General features: G+C 44.6%; 2 protein-coding genes across 8 annotated transcripts in view; both read left to right on the top strand.

The window, feature by feature from the left end:
- Positions 1–1,170: 1,170 nt before the first annotated feature.
- Positions 1,171–14,828, top strand: snapc5 (small nuclear RNA activating complex, polypeptide 5). 6 transcript variants are annotated; one of them, XR_011675481.1, is made up of 5 exons: positions 1,212–1,455; positions 3,602–3,723; positions 10,706–10,780; positions 11,057–11,698; positions 11,764–14,828. XR_011675481.1 is itself a non-coding variant. In XM_071405160.1 (4 exons), exons 2-4 carry the CDS (start codon positions 3,634–3,636, stop codon positions 11,249–11,251), a joined length of 360 nt encoding a protein of 119 aa, XP_071261261.1. In that variant the 5' UTR covers positions 1,171–1,278; positions 3,602–3,633; the 3' UTR covers positions 11,252–14,828. The 6 variants fall into 6 exon arrangements, 4 of the variants coding, with proteins under 4 accessions (XP_071261261.1, XP_071261263.1, XP_071261262.1 ...); XR_011675480.1 differs by having other exon boundaries at positions 11,057–12,432; positions 12,472–14,828; XM_071405160.1 differs by having other exon boundaries at positions 1,171–1,278; positions 11,057–14,828.
- A 3,045-nt stretch (positions 14,829–17,873) lies between these two features.
- Positions 17,874–20,279, top strand: part of lctlb (lactase-like b) — a 38,901-nt gene continuing 36,495 nt past the window's right edge. For both annotated transcript variants that reach the window (XM_071404457.1, XM_071404456.1), the window contains exon 1: positions 17,874–19,373. The gene's annotated coding sequence lies outside the window, so the exon portion shown is untranslated. The remainder of the gene's footprint in view (positions 19,374–20,279) is intronic.

The following is a 20,279-nucleotide window of genomic DNA, read 5'->3' as shown; positions in this document are numbered from 1 at the left end:
CTACTTAGCTTCGGCTGTTGAAGGTGTTGACGAACCATGTCCAGATAAAGCGTCCGGAGTGAAAAAGTTGAATGAGGGAAAAAAGTTGCGATGGAAAAAAACTAAAAATATAAACGGTAATTAAAAACAAAAACAAAACAAAAAAACGTAAAGTTGTCAGCAAAACAGCAAAACGCACAGCAACAAAACGCACAGCAACACGTCTGCAGATTCAACAGGAAGTGACGCACCTCTAACAGAGAGCAGCTTCACTAACAGACAGTAGCGTCACTTACAGAAAGCAGCTTCACTTACAGAGAGCAGCTTCACTAACAGAGAGCAGCTTCACTAACAAAACCAACCACTAGGGAGCGGCAGGGAGCCTAGTGGTTAGAGCGTTGGGCCAGTAACCAGCAGGTAGCCTAGTGGTTAGAGCGTTGGGCCAGTAACCAGCAGTAGCCTAGTGGTTAGAGCGTTGGGCCAGTAACCAGCAGGTAGCCTAGTGGTTAGAGCGTTGGGCCAGTAACCAGCAGGTAGCCTAGTGGTTAGAGCGTTGGGCCAGTAACCAGCAGGTAGCCTAGTGGTTAGAGCGTTGGGCCAGTAACCAGCAGGTAGCCTAGTGGTTAGAGCGTTGGGCCAGTAACCAGCAGGTAGCCTAGTGGTTAGAGCGTTGGGCCAGTACCGGAAGGTTGCTAGATCGAATCCCCGAGCTGACAAGGTAAAAATCTGTCGTTCTGCCCCTGAACAAGGCTGTTCCCCGATAGGAACAACTTCTTATTTACAATGATAGCCTAACTGACTTCTCTAGTTAAATAAAGGTAGCATTTTTTTTTATTATGTGAGCTACACGTAAAATTATTGTTTGCGGCCAGGGAACACGTATTTGGGGTCAATTAAATTGATAAGCCTCTTAAAACCTTCCTTTTCTACTGTGCTAATTGGTAGCATGTCCTTAGCAACGCGATGCATAATAGCATTTGTGATGTCTTTTGTCTTTTCGATGTTTGCTTGTAGGGCACATTTTCATCAGAGATAATCTAATGTTGATAATTTTATAACATTATGAATCATTTTATTAAAAAAACGACTTTGTCATCATCATCATCTACAATCAGCCTACCTAACCTGAAGATCCCGTGTGTGTGTAATGTTGTAGGAGACCACAACGCGGCGCTAAAGGATCACATCAAACGGTTGAGTTGTGGGCGGAAAGTAAACCCGGAAATGTGCGGAAGGAAACCACGTGAATGAACAACGGAGGCTACAACAACATTAACGAGTAGCATTTTATCATCAGCGGTACGGTAAACTAGACTGTTATAACGTAACGCTGTTGGTGTGTCATTCAAATATGACATTAATTTATTAGCTTACGTTAGCTGGCTAGTTATCCATCAATGTGCACGTAGCTAGCCTGCAAGTGGTCTTGTATTTGCTGCAAAGAGGAGATACACAAACGAACATTTTTTTGTGAAGGTTTGTGAAATATATAGAAAGCTATTGTGGATGATTTGACAAAGCTGAGGTTGTTGGTAGCATATTAGCTAGCTATCTTAAGACAACGTTAAATGATAGTGTTATGTGACGTTTATTATTTTTCCTGATTGAATTTGCTGCAGAGGGGATGTTATTTTAACACGTTTTAGATATAATGTTGTATAAACGTTGACAAATGGGAACGTAAAAACCAATAAAGAACAGCATTAGCTAGCCACCTCCCTCGACGGAGTAAAATGGGAAACGGAGGCTTTCTGAAGTGAAGGCTTCGACGCTTTCACCAAATTGTGCCGGAAAACAGTTCAATAATCAAGAGCTTAATTACCGTTATCTGTTCACAATGCACATTTAGTGACAGAGGTCATTTTTTAAAATCCGTTTTCATTATAACACCGTGATACAGCGGTAAGTCGTTGGCTATAGCAGCATATAATCAGTTAGAAAACCAGATTTGCATCATGTTTCAAATTTTTATTTTTCAAAAAACGGAATCTATGGCATTATTTAGGATGCTTAAGACAGACGCGTATACTAAATAAAACTAATTATTTGAACAACCGTGCAAAAGGGGATAAAACATATTTTAAAAATCTAAATAGTGTGCCATATAACGTTACGCTCACGTCCCTGAATGTTCCCTCTACCTGCTAAACTAGCTACCGGTCAGGCGAAAGTGTTTCGGTAAAATCTAAACAGTACGGTGTACAGCAGAGGTCGGAAATCAGTGGCATTTTGCGACACCCGGTTTGAAAAACCACGTGATCAAACGACGCTTGGGACGTCATTCGTGACGTACTTCTGATAAAGTGATAGTCAGTTAAGAACAAATTCTTATTTACAATGACGGCCTACCAAAAAGGCCTCCTGCGGGGACGGGGTATTAAAAATTATATTTCTTAATAAAAATATAGGACAAAATACACATCATGACAAGAGAGACAACACCACATAAAGAGAGACCTAAGATAACATAGCAAGGCAGCAACACATGACAACACAGCACGGTAGCAACACAACATGACAACAACATGGTAGCAACACAACATGACAGCAGCACAAAACATGGTACAAACATTATTGGGCACAGACAACAGCACAAAGGTCAAGAAGGTAGAGACAACAATACATCATGCGAAGCAGCCACAACTGTCAGTAAGAGTGTCCATGATTGAGTCTTTGAATGAAGACGTTGAGATATTGGCACACTGCTTCGAAGTTGGTTGCTTACCGATTTCAACGCATGTCTCAGCTCCGGTATCAAACGTATATCACTACTACAGAGTGATTTGTAATGTGTTGGCGAAGGGTTAGCTTATCTAACTTGACTAGATGCAGCACATCCCTGATCAATATAAACCCGAACAGCTAATGCTATCTTCTGTACTCAACCAGCCAGGAAGTTCATGATCATGACAGAATGTGGGGAGCCAATTAGCTCTAGTTTAGATCCCTGTAATATGGATGGAGTTGAGTTTACTAAACTAGGTAGACAAATCGCTACAGTAAGTTTGCTAAAGCCAACATATGTTGTATTATTTAACTAGGCAAGTCAGTTAACAAATTCTTATTTACAATGTCGGACTACCCCGGTCCTGGACGTCGCTGGGCCAATTGTGCGCCGCCCTATGGGACTCCTAATCACGGCCGGTTGTGATACAGCCTGGAATCAAACCAGGGTCTGTAGTGACGCCTCTGGCACTGAGATGCAGTGCCTTAGACCGCTGCGTCACTCGGGAGCCCTATTATAGTGAGTTTACTAATATAGCCTGCTGTATTTGCCTGTCTGTCTGTCTCTCTGAACCCACAGGACATCAGGACAAGTCCACTACCAGAGCTGAAGATAAATACTAATGCAACTGGTGCGAAACGGCTAGCTAGTTAGCGGCGGTGCGCGCTAGTTCCATTTCAACCAGTGACATCACTCGCTCTGAGACCTTGAAGTAGTTGTTTCCCTCTTGCTCTGCCAAAAAATTGCTGTAGCTTTTCTGAGGAGCGATAGGTTAACGACGCTTCGAGGGGTGACTTGTTGTTGTTCATAGGGAACTCTGGTTCAAAGTCCAAGGTTTGGGGGGCGAGGAGAGTGACGGAAGCAACACTGTTACACTAATAACTGAACGTCTCTCAGTATTTAGGAATGGTCTAACTCCACCAGACACCATGTTGAGTCGTCTACAGGAGCTGAAGAAGGAGGAGGAGACTCTCCTAAAGATTAAAGTTATGCTGCAGGACCAGCTCAACAGACTCAAGGTACAGCTACTTTCTATGGCATCCTTCCCTCCTTCAAGTATTTATTGTATTTGTATTTATTATGGATCCCCATTAGTTCCTGTTGCCAAGGCAGCAGCTACTCTTCCTGGGGTTTATTATGGATCCCCATTAGTTCCTGTCAAGGCAGCAGCTACTCTTCCTGGGGTTTATTATGGATCCCCATTAGTTCCTGCCAAGGCAGCAGCTACTCTTCCTGGGGTTTATTATGGATCCCCATTAGCTCCTGTTGCCAAGGCAGCAGCTACTCTTCCTGGGGTTTATTATGGATCCCCATTAGTTCCTGCCAAGGCAGCAGCTACTCTTCCTGGGGTTTATTATGGATCCCCATTAGTTCCTGTTGCCAAGGCAGCAGCTACTCTTCCTGGGGTTTATTATGGATCCCCATTAGTTCCTGCCAAGGCAGCAGCTACTCTTCCTGTGGTTTATTATGGATCCCCATTAGTTCCTGCCAAGGCAGCAGCTACTCTTCCTGGGGTTTATTATGGATCCCCATTAGCTCCTGTTGCCAAGGCAGCAGCTACTCTTCCTGGGGTTTATTATGGATCCCCATTCGTTCCTGCCAAGACAGCAGCTACTCTTCCTGGGGTTTATTATGGATCCCCATTAGTTCCTGTTGCCAAGGCAGCAGCTACTCTTCCTGGGGTTTATTATGGATCCCCATGAGTTCCTGTTGCCAAGGCAGCATCTACTCTTCCTGGTGTTTATTATGGATGCCCATTAGTTCCTGCCAAGGCAGCAGCTACTCTTCCTGGGGTTTATTATGGATGCCCATGAGTTCCTGTTGCCAAAGCAGCAGCTACTCTTCCTGGGGTTTATTACGGATCCCCATTAGTTCCTGCCAAGGCAGCAGCTACTCTTCCTGGGGTTTATTATGGATCCCCATTAGTTCCTGCCAAGACAGCAGCTACTCTTCCTGGGGTTTATTATGGATCCCCATTAGTTCCTGTTGCCAAGGCAGCAGCTACTCTTCCTGGGGTTTATTATGGATGCCCGTTAGTTCCTGCCAAGGCAGCAGCTACTCTTCCTGGTGTTTATTATGGATCCCCATTAGTTCCTGCCAAGGCAGCAGCTACTCTTCCTGGGGTTTATTATGGATCCCCATTAGTTCCTGCCAAGGCAGCAGCTACTCTTCCTGGGATTTATTATGGATCTCCATTAGTACCTGCCAAGGTAGCAGCTACTCTTCCTGGGGTTTATTATGGATCCCCATTAGTTCCTGTTGCCAAGGCAGCAGCTACTCTTCCTGGGGTTTATTATGGATCCCCATTAGTTCCTGCCAAGGCAGCAGCTACTCTTCCTGGGGTTTATTATGGATCCCCATTAGTTCCTGCCAAGGCAGCAGCTACTCTTCCTGGGGTTTATTATGGATCCCCATTAGTTCCTGCCAAGGCAGCAGCTACTCTTCCTGGGGTTTATTATGGATCCCCATTAGTTCCTGTTGCCAAGGCAGCAGCAGCTACTACTAGATGCTGGAACATTGCTGCGGGGACTTGCTTCGATTCAGCCACAATGGCATTAGTGAGGTCAGGCACTGATGTTGGCCGATTAGGCCTGGCTCGCGGTCGGTGTTCCAATTTATCTCAAAGGTGTTCGATGGGGTTGAGTTCAGGGCACTGTGCAGGCCAGTCAAGTTCTTCCACACCGATCTCGACAAACCATTTCTGTATGGACTTCGCTTAGTGCACGGGGGGCATTGTCATGCTGAAACAGGAAAGGGCCTTCCTCAAACTGTTGCCACAAAGTTGGAAGCACAGAATCTTCTAGAATGTCATTGTATGCTGTAGCGTTAAGATTTTCCTTCATTGGAACTAAGGGGCCCGAACCATGAAAAACAGCCCCAGACCATTATTCCTCCTCCACCAAACTTTACAGTTGGCACTATGCACTGAGGCAGGTAGCGTTCTCCTGCCATTCGCCAAACCCAGATTAGTCCGTCGGACTGCCAGATGGTGAAGAGTGATTCATCATTCCAGAGAACGCATTTCCACTGCTCCAGAGTCCAATGGTGGCAAGCTTTACACCAATCCAGCCTAACCTTGGCATTGTGCATGGTGATCTTAGGCTTGTGTGCGGCTGCTCGGCCATGGAAACCCATTTCATGAAGCTCCCAGTGAACGGTTCTTGTGCTGACGTTGGAACTCTTGTGAGTGTTGCAACCACACTCTTCAGCACTCGGCCGTCCCATTCTGTGAGCTTGTGTGGCCTACCACTTCACGGCTGAGCCGTTGTTGCTCCTAGACGTTTCCACTTCACAATAACAGCACTTACAGTTGACCGGGGAAGCTCTAGCAGGGAAGACATTTGACGATCTGACTTGTTGAAAAGGTGGCATCCTATGACAGTGCCATGTTAAAAGTCACTTAGCTCTTCAGTAAGGCCATTCTACTGCCAATTGTTGTCTATGGAGATGTCATGGCTGTGTGCTCAATTTTATACATCTGTCAGCAACTGGTGTGGCTAAAATAGCAAAATCCACTAATTTGAAGGGGTGTCCACATACTTTTGGTTTATTTAGGACTAACTTATTTCTTGCCACACATTCTGAAACTGTAAGTGTTGCAGTCATTTCACTCGCTGTAGTAGCTGTCGTGTCGAGTTATGAGTCATCCACATACATAGACACACTGGCTTTACTTAGAGCCAGTGGCAGGTCATTAGTAAAAATTGAAAAAAGTAAGGGTCCTAGACAGCTGCCCTGGGGAATTCCTGCTTCTACCTGGATTATGTTGGAGAGGCTTCCATTAAAGAACACCCTCTGTGTTCTGTTATACAAGTAACTCTTCATCCACATTATAGCAGGGGGTGTAAAGCCATAACACATACGTTTTTCCAGCAGCAGACTATGATTGATAATGTCAAAAGCCGCACTAAAGTCTAACAAAACAGCCCCCACAATCTCAGCCAATCATCAGTCATTTGTGTAAGTGCTGTGCTTGTTGAATGTCCTTCCCTATAAGCATGCTGAAAGTCTGTTTTCAATTTGTTTACTGTACAATGACATTGTATCTGGTCAGACACCATTCCCCCCCCCAAAAAGTTTACTAAGGGTTGGTAACAGGCTGATTTGGTCGGCTATTTGAGCCAGTAAAGGGGGCTTACTTTTGCTTCCCTCCAGGCCTGAGGGCACACACTTTCTTGTAGGCTTAGATTGAAAAATGACAAATAGGAGTGGCAATATCGTCTGCTATTATCCCCAGTTATTCTCCATCCAAGTTGTCAGACCCCGGTGGCTTGTCATTGTTTATAGATAAAACATTTAAAAACTCTTCCACACTCACTTTATGGAATTAAAAATTACAACTCTTGCCTTTTCATAAATTGGTCAGATATACTTGGATGTGTAGTGTCAGCGTTTGTTGCTGGCATGTCATGTCTAAGTTTGCTAATCTTAGCAATGAAAAAATCATTAAAGTAGTTGGTAATATCAGAGGCTTTTGTGATGAATGAGCCATCTGATTCAATGAATGATGGAGCTGAGTTTGTCTTTTTTGCCCAAAATGTAATTTAAGGTGCTCCAAAGCTTTTTACTATCATTCTGTACGTCATTTATCTTTGTTTCATAGTGTAGTTTCTTCTTTTTATTAAGTTTAGTCACGTGATTTCTCAATTTGCAGTACATTTGCCAATCGGTTGTACAGCTAGACTTAAAGAGCCTTCGGAAAGTATTCAGACCCCTTGGCTTTTTCCACATTGTGTTACGTTACAGCCTTGTTCTAAAATGTTTTTTTTTTTTTTACTCCTTAGCTATTTACACACAATACCCCGTAATGACAAAGCGAAAACAGGTTTTTAGAAATTTGTGCAAATTTATGGGAAGAAAAAAAAACTGAAATACCTTATTTACATAAGTATTCAGACCCTTGCTATGAGACTAGAAATTGAGCTCAGGTGCATCCTGTTTCCATTGATCATCCTTGAGATGTTTCTACAACTTCATTTGAGTCCACTTGTGGTAAATTAAATTGATTGGACATGGTTTGGAAACACACGTGTCTATATAAGGTCCCGCAGTTGACAGTGCATGTCAGAGCAAAAACCAAACCAAGAGGTTGAAGGAATTGTCCGTAGAGCTCAGAGACAGGATTGTGTCGAGGCACAGATCTGGGGAAGGGTACCAAAAAAATGTCTGCAGCATTGAAGGTCCCCAAGAACACAGAGGCCTCCATCATTCTTAAATGGAGGAAGTTTGGAACCACCAAGACTCTTCCTAGAGCTGACCGCCCGGCCAAACTGAGCAATCTGGAGAGAAGGGCCTTGGTCAGGGAGGTGGCCAAGAACCCGATGGTCACTCTGACAGAGCTCCAGAGTTCCTCTGTGGAGATGGGAGAACCTTCCAGAAGGACAACCATCTCTGTAGCACTCCACCAATCAGGGCTTTATGGTAGAGTGGCCAGACGGAAGCCACTCCTCAGTAAAAGGCACATGACAGCCCGCTAGGAGTTTGCCAAAAGGCACCTAAAGACTCTCAGACCATGAGAAACAAGATTTTCTGGTCTGATGAAACCAAGATTGAACTCTTTGGCCTGAATGCCAGGCGTCACTTCTAGAGGAAACCTGGCACCATCCCTACGGTGAAGCATGGTGGTGGCAGCGTCATGCTGTGGGGATGTTTTTCAGTGGCAGGGACTGGGAGACTAGTCTGGAACGAGGCAAAGATGAACGTACAGAGAGATCCTTGATGAAAACCTGCTCCAGAGCGCTCAGGGGCTCAGACTGGGGCAAAGGTTCACCTTCCAACAGGACAACGACCCTAAGCACACAGCCAAGGCAACGCAGGAGTGGCTTCGGGACAAGTCTCTGAATGTCCTTGAGTACCCCACCCAGAGCCCTGACTTGAACCCAATCGAACATCTCTGGAGAGTCCTGAAAATAGCTGTGCAGCGACACTCCCCATCCAACCTGACAGAGCTTGAGAGGATCTGCAGAGAAGAAATGGGAGAAACTCCCCCAAATACAGGTGTGCCAAGCTTGTAACGTCATACCCAAGAAGACTCAAGGCTGTAATCGCTGCCAAAGGTGCTTTAACAAAGTACTGAGTAAAGGGTCTGAATACTTATGTAAATGTAGTATGTATGGCTATCTATGTAATATCTGTTTTTTTGTTTTTTTTATTTATTAAAAATGTCTAACATCCTGTTTTTGCTTTGTCATTATGGGGTTGATAAGGTGGAAAAAACTATTTTAATCAATGTTAGAATAAGACTGTAAACTAATAAAATTTGGGAAAAGTCAAGGGGTCCCAGAGTCAGGTCCTGTATTTGCCATTCCTATTGCCTCATACCCCTCAGTCATAACATTTTTCAATTCCTCATCAATCCACGGGGATTTAACAGTTTTACAGTCATTTTCTTAATGTCCCCGCAGCAATGTTCCAGCATCTAGTAGTAGCTGCTGCTGCCTTGGCAACAGGAACTAATGGGGATCCATAATAAACCCCATGCTTATTAGTAACTGGGATGAGGAAGTTCATAAATGTGTCAAGTGCAGTGTCTGTTTGCTCCTCATTACACACCTCGGACCAACAAATATTATTTACATCAACAACATAGGAATCACTACAAAACGTATTGTGTGACCTCTTATACACTATATGAGGTCCAGGCTTTGTAACTTTGGTTTTCCTAGATATGGCTACTATATTGTGATCAGTACATCCTATGGATTTGGATACTGTTTTAGAGCTCATTTCTGCAGCGTTAGTAAAGATGTGATCAATACATGTTGATGATTTAACTCCTGTGCTGTTTGTAAATACCCTGGTAGGTTGACTGATAACCTGAACCAGGTTCCAGGCACTGGTTACAGTTTGAAGCTTTTTCTTGAGTGGGCAAGTTCTTGAGTAATCACTGATCTGACAAGGCTGGCTAGATGAAATCAGGGGTCCCACTTCATGGCTGAATAGGTATTTTATTCGTCAATGCGAAAGGTCTGGGTTGCCATTCGACTAGATGTTCAGGAGTCTTATGGCTTGGGGAAAAGAAGCTGTTTAGAAGCCTCTTGGACCTAGACTTGGCGCTCCGGTACCTGTGCGGTAGCAGAGAGAACAGTCTGACTAGGGTGGCTGGAGTCTTTGACAATTTTTAGGGCCTTCCTCTGACACCGCCTGGTATCGAGGTCCTGGATGGCAGGAAGCTTGGCCCCAGTGATGTACTGGGCCGTTCACACTACCCTCTGTAGTACTTTTTTTTAGTTTTTACCTTTTATTTAGTTAAGAACAAATTCTTATTTTCAATGACGTTCTAGGAACAGTGGGTTAACTGCCTTGTTCAGGGGCAGAACGACAGATTTGTACCTTGTCAGCTCGGGGATTCGATCTTGCAACCTTTCGGTTACTAGTCCAACGCTCCAACCACTAGGCTACGCTGCAGCCCCTCCGCCTTGTGGTCGGAGGCTGAGCAGTTGCCATACCAGGCAGTGATGCAACCAGTCAGGATGCTCTCGATGGTGCAGCTGTAGAACCTTTTTGAGGATCTGAGGACCCATGCCAAATCTTTTCAGTCTCCTGAGGGGGAATAGGTTTTGTCGTTCCCGCTTCACGACTGTCATGGTGTGTTTGGACCATTCTAGTTTGTTGTTGATGTGGACACCAAGGAACTTGAAGCTCTCAACCTGTTCCATTGCAGTCCCGTCGATGAGAATGGGGGCGTGCTCGGTCCTCTTTTTCCTGTAGTCCACAATCATCTCCTTTTGTCTTGATCTATGAGGTGAGACCTTTTCGGTTTTTAACCTATCAGACCATGTTAGTTGAGAAGGATGCTTGTTAACCCTTTTCAAACAGGCCCAACTAACCTGGAATCCAGAACCTAACATTCCACTTCATGTACCCTGTCATGTTCAACATGTTTAGCATGTCAAGGAGTGGAATGATAACTCAGGGTACCGGTACCCGATGTTACTATCCCTCCTGAGTAATGATGGGTAATGTCATCTATATGACTGTCTATCCCTTTTTTCTTTTTAGTTTGAAGAAGGGGCCCTAAAGTCCATCATCAACGCTCAGACAGACGAAGGTCCTTCACAACCTGCCAGTCCTGAGGTACTGCACACACACACACACACGTCTGTCACACACACACACACGTCTGTCACACACACACACACACACACACACACACGTCTGTCACACACACGTCTGTCACACACACACACACACACACACACACACACACACACACACACACACACGTCTGTCACACACACACACACACACACACGTCTGTCACACACACGTCTGTCACACACACGTCTGTCACACACACACACACACACACACACCCCTTTATCTAATAACCTCACCTCCTGTTCCCTGCAGGTTCCTCTGAACCTGGATGACGAAGCAGCGATCAACCAGACCAAACTGCTGCTGAGTGGTCCTGTAGACTACCGCATAGAAGAGGAGGAGGAGGAGGAAGAAGAGGAGGAAGAGGAGGAGGAGGATGACGACAACAATGAGCTTGAAGCCGTGCCTGAGGTAGACGAGGAGGAGGAGGACGACGATTATTACTGAGTGGTCCTGCAGACTACCACATGGAGGAGGAGGAGGACGACGACAACAATGAGCTTGAAGCAGTGCCTGAGGAAGACGAGGAGGACGACGATTATTACTGAGTGGACCTGTACCGAATGGCCCCCTATTCCCTATGTAGTGCACTAGGTTTGAGCAAGGAATAGTAGTGCCCCTACATAGGGAATAGGATGTGATTTGGGATGTAGACAATGTATTGACCTCCAGTACCTAAATGCCACTGAAGAGGAGATGTGTGTGTATATAATATAACAGACCGTTTTTTGTTTTACATCCTGTACTTCTGAAGTTATTTATTAGAGTGTTAAACGGGAAGATTACAGTTGTAAATAAAATGTAGCCTTGGGTGCTAGCCGCAAGTAGAGTTGGCTAAAGCACAAACAGATCTGGGACCAGGCTTATTGTCATTCCATAATGACAGCAGTAGAAGTTGGCAAGAGCACAAACAGATCTGGGACCAGGCTTATTGTCATTCCATAATGACAGCAGTAGAGTTGGCAAGAGCAAAAACAGATCTGGGACCAGGCTTATTGTCATTCCATAATGACAGCAGTAGAAGTTGGCAAGAGCACAAACAGATCTGGGACCAGGCTTATTGTCATTCCATAATGACAGCAGTAGAGTTGGCTAAAGCACAAACAGATCTGGGACCAGGCTTATTGTCATTCCATAATGACAGCAGTAGAGTTGGCAAGAGCACAAACAGATCTGGGACCAGGCTTATTGTCATTCCATAATGACAGCAGTAGAGTTGGCTAAAGCACAAACAGATCTGGGACCAGGCTTATTGTCATTCCATAATGACAGCAGTAGAGTTGGCTAAAGCACAAACAGATCTAGGACCAGGCTTATTGTCATTCCATAATGACAGCAGTAGAGTTGGCAAGAGCACAAACAGATCTGGGACCAGGCTTATTGTCATTCCATAATGACAGCAGTAGAGTTGGCTAAAGCACAAACAGATCTGGGACCAGGCTTATTGTCATTCCATAATGACAGCAGTAGAGTTGGCTAAAGCACAAACAGATCTAGGACCAGGCTTATTGTCATTCCATAATGACAGCAGTAGAGTTGGGCTTATTGTAAATGTATTCTGGTCCCAGGTCTGTAGGTGCTGTATAGTCAGCTTCTATAGCCACTGTAGGCTGGTCCCAGGTCTGTAGGTGCTGTATAGTCACTGTAGGCTGGTCCCAGGTCTGTAGGTGCTGTATAGTCAGCTTCTATAGCCACTGTAGACTGGTCCCAGGTCTGTAGGTGCTGTATAGTCAGCTTCTATAGCCACTGTAGGCTGGTCCCAGGTCTGTAGGTGCTGTATAGTCAGCTTCTATAGCCACTGTAGGCTGGTCCCAGGTCTGTAGGTGCTGTATAGTCAGCTTCTATAGTCACTGTAGACTGGTCCCAGGTCTGTAGGTGCTGTATAGTCAGCTGCTATAGCCACTGTAGGCTGGTCCCAGATCTGTAGGTGCTGTATAGTCAGCTTCTATAGCCACTGTAGGCTGGTCCCAGGTCTGTAGGTGCTGTATAGTCAGCTGCTATAGCCACTGTAGGCTGGTCCCAGATCTGTAGGTGCTGTATAGTCAGCTTCTATAGCCACTGTAGGCTGGTCCCAGGTCTGTAGGTGCTGTATAGTCAGCTTCTATAGCCACTGTAGGCTGGTCCCAGATCTGTAGATGCTGTATAGTCAGCTGCTATAGCCACTGTAGACTGGTCCCAGGTCTGTAGGTGCTGTATAGTCAGCTTCTATAGTCACTGTAGGCTGGTCCCAGGTCTGTAGGTGCTGTATAGTCAGCTTCTATAGCCACTGTAGGCTGGTCCCAGGTCTGTAGGTGCTGTATAGTCAGCTTCTATAGCCACTGTAGGCTGGTCCCAGGTCTGTAGGTGCTGTATAGTCAGCTGCTATCATGCTATACATAATATTTTAGCGATCCTTGCTAATATGAGCCACGTTACAATTCCCGCCAAGTGGGTTAACCCTATTGGCACGACAGACATAGGGTGTTGGTCTTTCAGGCCAGCGACCCAGGTTCGCTTCCCCGTCTGGGACCAAGGCTGTCTGACGTATTGCCTGTAAACCATAGAGTTGTTGTTCCTTCCCGGTTCTCGTTCAGTATCTCTCACTGGTCCAGCAGCCGCAGTAATTGTAGTGTTCAATGCTTACTGTTCTACTGTTGATGTGTGTGTGTGTGTGTGTCTCTATGGATGTTGAGGCATGAATCTAGTAGTGGTATCCAGAATATACCGGCATAACGTTTCTGTACCATACCGGGGAATACGGTATTACCGAATGTGCCCACAAGGGGCACTAATGTTTTGTTGTTCAACACACAAAACGACACTGAACCTAAATATAAAACGCAACATGCAACAATTTCAAAGATTTTACTGAGTTACAGTTCATCTAAGAAAATCAGTCAATTGAAATCAATTCATTAGGTCCTAATCTATGGATTTCACATGACTGGGAATACAGATATGCATCTGTTGGTTACAGATACCTTTAGAAAAAAAAAAATGGGCCTCCGGATCTCGTTACGGTATTTCTGTGCATTCAAATTCTCTAAAACGACCCGGCTCATGGTGGAGAAATTAACATTACGTTCTCTGTCAACAGCTCTGGTGGACGTTCCTGCAGTCAGTATGCTAATTGCACGCTCCCTCAAAACTTGAGACATCTGTGGCATTGTGTTGTGTGACAAAACTGCACATTTTAGAGTGGCCTTTTATTGTCCCCAGCACAAGGTGCACCTATGTAATGGTCATGCTGTTTAATCGGCTTCTTGATATGCCACACCTGTCAGGTGGATGGATTATCTTGGCAAAAGGAGAAAATGCTCACTAACAGGGATGTAAACACATTTGCGCACAGAATGAGAGAAATGAGCGTATTGCGCGTATGGAACATTTCTGGGATCTTTTATTTCAGCTCATGAAACATGAGACCAACACTTTACATGTTGCGTTTTTATATTTTAGTTCAGTGTATTTAGGAAACAGGCCTCTTGATCCAGGAAGGGATTTAATGTCTCTGCTGTAACCATGACGTTTAAACGTTGACATCTAGACACTTAGCGAGCAAGTTAGCAAACCAAATGAAACAGCTGGAGCAATGGCGTAGCATGCAGCCCCCCCCGACACCCCACCAATTATACCGTCGGTATTTCTAAATACCCCCTAGAATCTAGTACACAAACAGCAAACTTGGGTTCAAATAACTTCGCTGGGCTTGATTTGAGCTTGTCTGTTGCAATGGAACCGACAGAACATTCCAGAAACAACAGCAACCTGACAACTGCGTGCAGAGTCAAAGAAACGCAACAAAAATATTAGGTTTTCAAAAAAATAATTTGAACCAGAGTCAAGAGGAATCAGGATGTCTCTATTTAATAACAGAGCGTGAAACCATGTGTACGGCTGGGCCATATTGGATACAAGGAGACAGTACAGTATAGTAGAGCACAATACATTATTGTAATGTATCAACGATAACATGCAGACTGTGCAGTATGTTATGAGGGTTCAAATTCATAAGCACAAAATAAAGAACGATGCCAAGATGGTAGATATCCTACCGCTTTTCTACTTATAAACACATTTTGCATAATCGGTTCAGTTTATACTTTGTACTTTTGTAAACTTAAGTGTTTTATCTCTAAATTCTTAGGGATTTCAGTCCTCTTTAAAGTGAACCCTGGGGTAAAACAAAAATAACTCTGTTTTCACACTGCCTTTGAATGAGGACTCGACTCTTTTGCCAGGTCACGTCACCTGTTTTGTGGTCCCGAGTCCTTTATGCGTTCACATTGCTATGTTTAGAAAGCACGTTCAGTCAATGTACTCTGGGTTTTTACAAAGTACAGGACAAGCCATTCCATCAGTCCGGACTGCTAGACATTTTAAATGTTTTATTTATTTAACCTTTATTTAACTAGGCAAGAACAAATTCTTATTTACAATGACGGACGACGCTGGGCCAATTGCGCGCCGCCCTATAGGACTCCCAATCACGACCGGATGTGATACCGTTTAGATTTTAATAGCTAATAGATTACATTTAGTTAAAATATTAGATATAATAATTGTAATCAGAAGATACTATTAACACGTAAATATGATTGATAACAGAAGAAATAGCAGAAGAAATACTTCTGTAATTGAAAATTATATCGTTACACCCAAAGTCGGCTATTGCCCCTATAAGAGATATAAATAATTTTGTATCCTACGTTGTATTCTCACGCTATTTAAACCCCACAATCAATAAACACCGTATGAAGCTCTCTTAGCCTATCGATCACATATTGCAAAAATATATATAAATCTGAACAAAAAAAATAAACTGCATCCTTGACAATCGCTAATCAAATAAAAAAAATGAAAAAACAGCACACGTTTTTTTCAGCGAACCTGGTGTGTAATCATTAGTCAAACAGTCATCTGAAACGAGAGCTTCTATTGGACAAATTCAGGTAAACTCCACCCCGTTCCGTTCCCGTTTGCTTCCGGTCTAAGAAACGTTTTGCAACAGAATTGTCATAATGAAAGTGCTGGAGTACAGACCGAGCCTAAACAACAAGAAAAAACAGTGTGTCACTGTCCCAATACTTTCGGAGTTCACTGAACTGTATATGGTATAAGCCGTCTCACTCTGAGGTATATCAAGGTTACACACCACACAAATCATGTCATATAATACTGTACATTCCTGTTCTAATTTAGCTCCACCTATCCATAGATTAGGTCACCCGCTCCATCCCTACTGATAATGCAGTGCCAACACTTTCCTCTGGTCCACACATTCAGCATTTTCTGAAAAGGGTAACAATGCACAGTGGATCACAAAAATGGCTGCTGTTTTCAGCCTGCTACCGGACTACAAGGCCTGCTGTTTTCAGCCTGCTACCGGACAACAAGGCCTGCTGTTTTCAGCCTGCTACCGGACTACAAGGCCTGCTGTTTTCAGCCTGTTACCGGACTACAAGGCCTGCTGTTTTCAGCCTGTTACCGGACAACAAGGCCTGCTGTTTTCAGCCTGTTACCGGACTACAAGGCCTGCTGTTTTCAGCCTGCTACCGGACAACAAGGCCTGCTGTTTTCAGCCTGCTACCGGACTACAAGGCCTGCTGTTTTCAGCCTGTTACCGGACAACAAGGCCTGCTGTTTTCAGCCTGTTACCGGACTACAAGGCCTGCTGTTTTCAGCCTGCTACCGGACAACAAGGCCTGCTGTTTTCAGCCTGCTACCGGACTACAAGGCCTGCTGTTTTCAGCCTGCTACCGGACTACAAGGCCTGCTGTTTTCAGCCTGCTACCGGACAACAAGGCCTGCTGTTTTCAGCCTGCTACCGGACAACAAGGCCTGCTGTTTTCAGCCTGCTACCGGACAACAAGGCCTGCTGTTTTCAGCCTGCTACCGGACAACAAGGCCTGCTGTTTTCAGCCTGCTACCGGACAACAAGGCCTGCTGTTTTCAGCCTGCTACCGGACAACAAGGCCTGCTGTTTTCAGCCTGCTACCGGACAACAAGGCCTGCTGTTTTCAGCCTGCTACCGGACAACAAGGCCTGCTGTTTTCAGCCTGTTACCGGACAACAAGGCCTGCTGTTTTCAGCCTGTTACCGGACTACAAGGCCTGCTGTTATCAGCCTGTTACCGGACTACAAGGCCTGCTGTTTTCAGCCTGCTACCGGACAACAAGGCCTGCTGTTTTCAGCCTGTTACCGGACTACAAGGCCTGCTGTTTTCAGCCTGTTACCGGACTACAAGGCCTGCTGTTTTCAGCCTGCTACCGGACTACAAGGCCTGCTGTTATCAGCCTGCTACCGGACTACAAGGCCTGCTGTTTTCAGCCTGCTACCGGACAACAAGGCCTGCTGTTTTCAGCCTGCTACCGGACAACAAGGCCTGCTGTTTTCAGCCTGCTACCGGACAACAAGGCCAGCTGTTTTCAGCCTGCTAAAGGACAACAAGGCCTGCTGTTTTCAGCCTGCTACCGGACAACAAGGCCTGCTGTTTTCAGCCTGCTACCGGACAACAAGGCCTGCTGTTTACAGCCTGCTACCGGACAACAAGGCCTGCTGTTTTCAGCCTGCTACCGGACTACAAGGCCTGCTGTTTTCAGCCTGTTACCGGACTACAAGGCCAGCTGTTTTCAGCCTGCTACCGGACAACAAGGCCTGCTGTTATCAGCCTGCTACCGGACTACAAGGCCTGCTGTTATCAGCCTGCTACCGGACAACAAGGCCTGCTGTTATCAGCCTGCTACCGGACAACAAGGCCTGCTGTTTACAGCCTGCTACCGGACAACAAGGCCTGCTGTTTTCAGCCTGCTACCGGACTACAAGGCCTGCTGTTTTCAGCCTGTTACCGGACTACAAGGCCAGCTGTTTTCAGCCTGCTACCGGACAACAAGGCCTGCTGTTATCAGCCTGCTACCGGACTACAAGGCCTGCTGTTATCAGCCTGCTACCGGACAACAAGGCCTGCTGTTATCAGCCTGCTACCGGACAACAAGGCCAGCTGTTTTCAGCCTGCTAAAGGACAACAAGGCCTGCTGTTTTCAGCCTGCTACCGGACAACAAGGCCTGCTGTTTTCAGCCTGTTACCGGACAACAAGGCCTGCTGTTATCAGCCTGCACAGGTTCAGCTGCTTGAGCTACATTCTCTTAAATCAACACGTTTTAAGGCTCAGCGGGTAACTAACTGGATACATGCATTTAGATTCACAAACATTCTTCAACAAAAACTACATTAGACTATGCTAGGACAAATGTATAACTATAGGATCTTGGAAGATGTCACACTACGGTTCAACAAGTGAAATGCCATCTAAGTTATACTGTATTTAATCTTTTTCCAAGGAGCTGAAATAACGTGAATCTAAAAAGAAGAAAAAAGGTAGGCTACTGGACTGTAGAACCACACCAAACTGGACTGTAGAACCACACCAAACTGGACTGTAGAACCACACCAAACTGTACAGTAGAACCGCACCAAACTGTACTGTAGAACCGCACCAAACTGTACTGTAGAACCACACCAAACTGTAGAACCACACCAAACTGTACAGTAGAACCACACCAAACTGTACAGTAGAACCACACCAAACTGTACTGTAGAACCACACCAAACTGGACTGTAGAACCACACCAAACTGTAGAACCACACCAAACTGGACTGTAGAACCACACCAAACTGGACTGTAGAACCACACCAAACTGGACTGTAGAACCACACCAAACTGTAGAACCACACCAAACTGTACTGTAGAACCACACCAAACTGGACTGTAGAACCACACCAAACTGTACTGTAGAACCACACCAAACTGGACTGTAGAACCACACCAAACTGGACTGTAGAACCACACCAAACTGTACAGTAGAACCACACCAAACTGGACTGTAGAACCACACCAAACTGTAGAACCACACCAAACTGGACTGTAGAACCACACCAAACTGTACAGTAGAACCATACCAAACTTTAACTACTGTAAATTGAGGGTAATAATGTCACTACTGTAAATTGAGGGTAATAATGTCACTACTGTAAATTGAGGGTAATAATGTCACTACTGTAAATTGAGGGTATAATGTCACTACTGTAAATTGAGGGTAATAATGTCACTACTGTAAATTGAGGGTATAATGTCACTACTGTAAATTGAGGGTAATAATGTCACTACTGTAAATTAAGGGTATAATGTCAGTACTGTAATGTGTCGTTTAACTATCCAATGCTCTGCTATCCCTCATGTCTATTGCCACATTGTGCCAGTCCATACTGTAAACAGACGAGTATCAGCCTCTCCTACATTAGCTTAGATTATAGAGTAAAACCCCTAGTTTTGTAAAGGATCTGTGTGTCTAAGCAGAATGTGCTCACACACCATTGAGTTTCAATAGTGGGGTATTTTTGACCAGTTGGCCCTCTCCATAGAGTCCAGTGGGCTGGATACTTCTGTTTGGTTACGGTGGCTAACAGCACGGAGGGGTTACATACGCAGGTGTCCTCTTGATGTGAACAGATACCAGGGACTTCGATCAATCTGCCTCTATCTCATTTCATGACGTTTTCCAGGCAGGACTAATGCTGAACTTTTGACAGGTATGTGTGTGTGTGTGTGTGTGTACGCATTACACAGGAAGAGGCAAGTGTCTGTGCATGTTTTTTATTTTATATTTTATTTAAACTTTATTTAACTAGGCTAGTCAGTTATTATTTACAATGACGGTCTACACCGGGCCAAACCCGGACCACGCTGGGCCAATTGTGCGCCGCCCTATGTGACTCCCAATCACGGCCGGTTGTGATACAGCCTGGAATTCGAACCAGGGTGTCTGTAGTGACGCCTCTAGCACTGAGACGCAGTGTCTCAGACCGCTACGCCACTCGGGAGCCTGTAGTGTTGTAATAACTCAGCCAGGTAACATCATTGTGAGCAGTGTCATTGCTCAAACAGAGTTTTGTAGCATAGAATGGATCTCTTGGGAGATACAGCTTAAAGCCTTGTTTTGGATTGCTGCTGGGCAACACAAAGATATTGATGGGCAGTGAAATAATCGAGAATATTGATTTTTCTGCTGTTCTCTTGGTGCAAATGTTGCTCATATCCTTAGAAATTATATACACATAGACATATTATATCCTTACACATATACCCTTAGACATATACCCTTAGACATATTATATCATTAGACATATTATATCCTTACACATATACCCTTAGACATTATATCATTAGACATATTATATCCTTACACATATACCATTAGACATTATATCATTAGACATATTATACCATTTGACATATTATACCATTAGACATATTATACCATTAGACATATTATATCACTAGACATATTATACCATTAGACACATTATACCATTAGACATATTATATCCTTACACATATACACATAGACATATTATATCCTTACACATATACCCTTAGACATATTATACCATTAGACATATTATACCCTGAGACATATTATACCATTACACATATTA

Source organism: Salvelinus alpinus, chromosome 6 (assembly GCF_045679555.1).
Source record: "Salvelinus alpinus chromosome 6, SLU_Salpinus.1, whole genome shotgun sequence".
Taxonomy (NCBI): Eukaryota; Metazoa; Chordata; class Actinopteri; order Salmoniformes; family Salmonidae; genus Salvelinus; species Salvelinus alpinus.
Note: the sequence above shows the minus strand (reverse complement) of the source record. Positions and strands in the feature narration are given on the sequence as shown.

Bases quoted from the DNA above. Each gene is read 5' to 3' on its own strand.
- snapc5 (XM_071405160.1), top strand. From the start codon at position 3,634: ATGTTGAGTCGTCTACAGGAGCTGAAGAAGGAGGAGGAGACTCTCCTA. The intron at 3,724-10,705 runs GTACAGCTACTT...TTTTCTTTTTAG, and splicing joins ACCAGCTCAACAGACTCAAG to TTTGAAGAAGGGGCCCTAAA. The intron at 10,781-11,056 runs GTACTGCACACA...TGTTCCCTGCAG, and splicing joins CACAACCTGCCAGTCCTGAG to GTTCCTCTGAACCTGGATGA.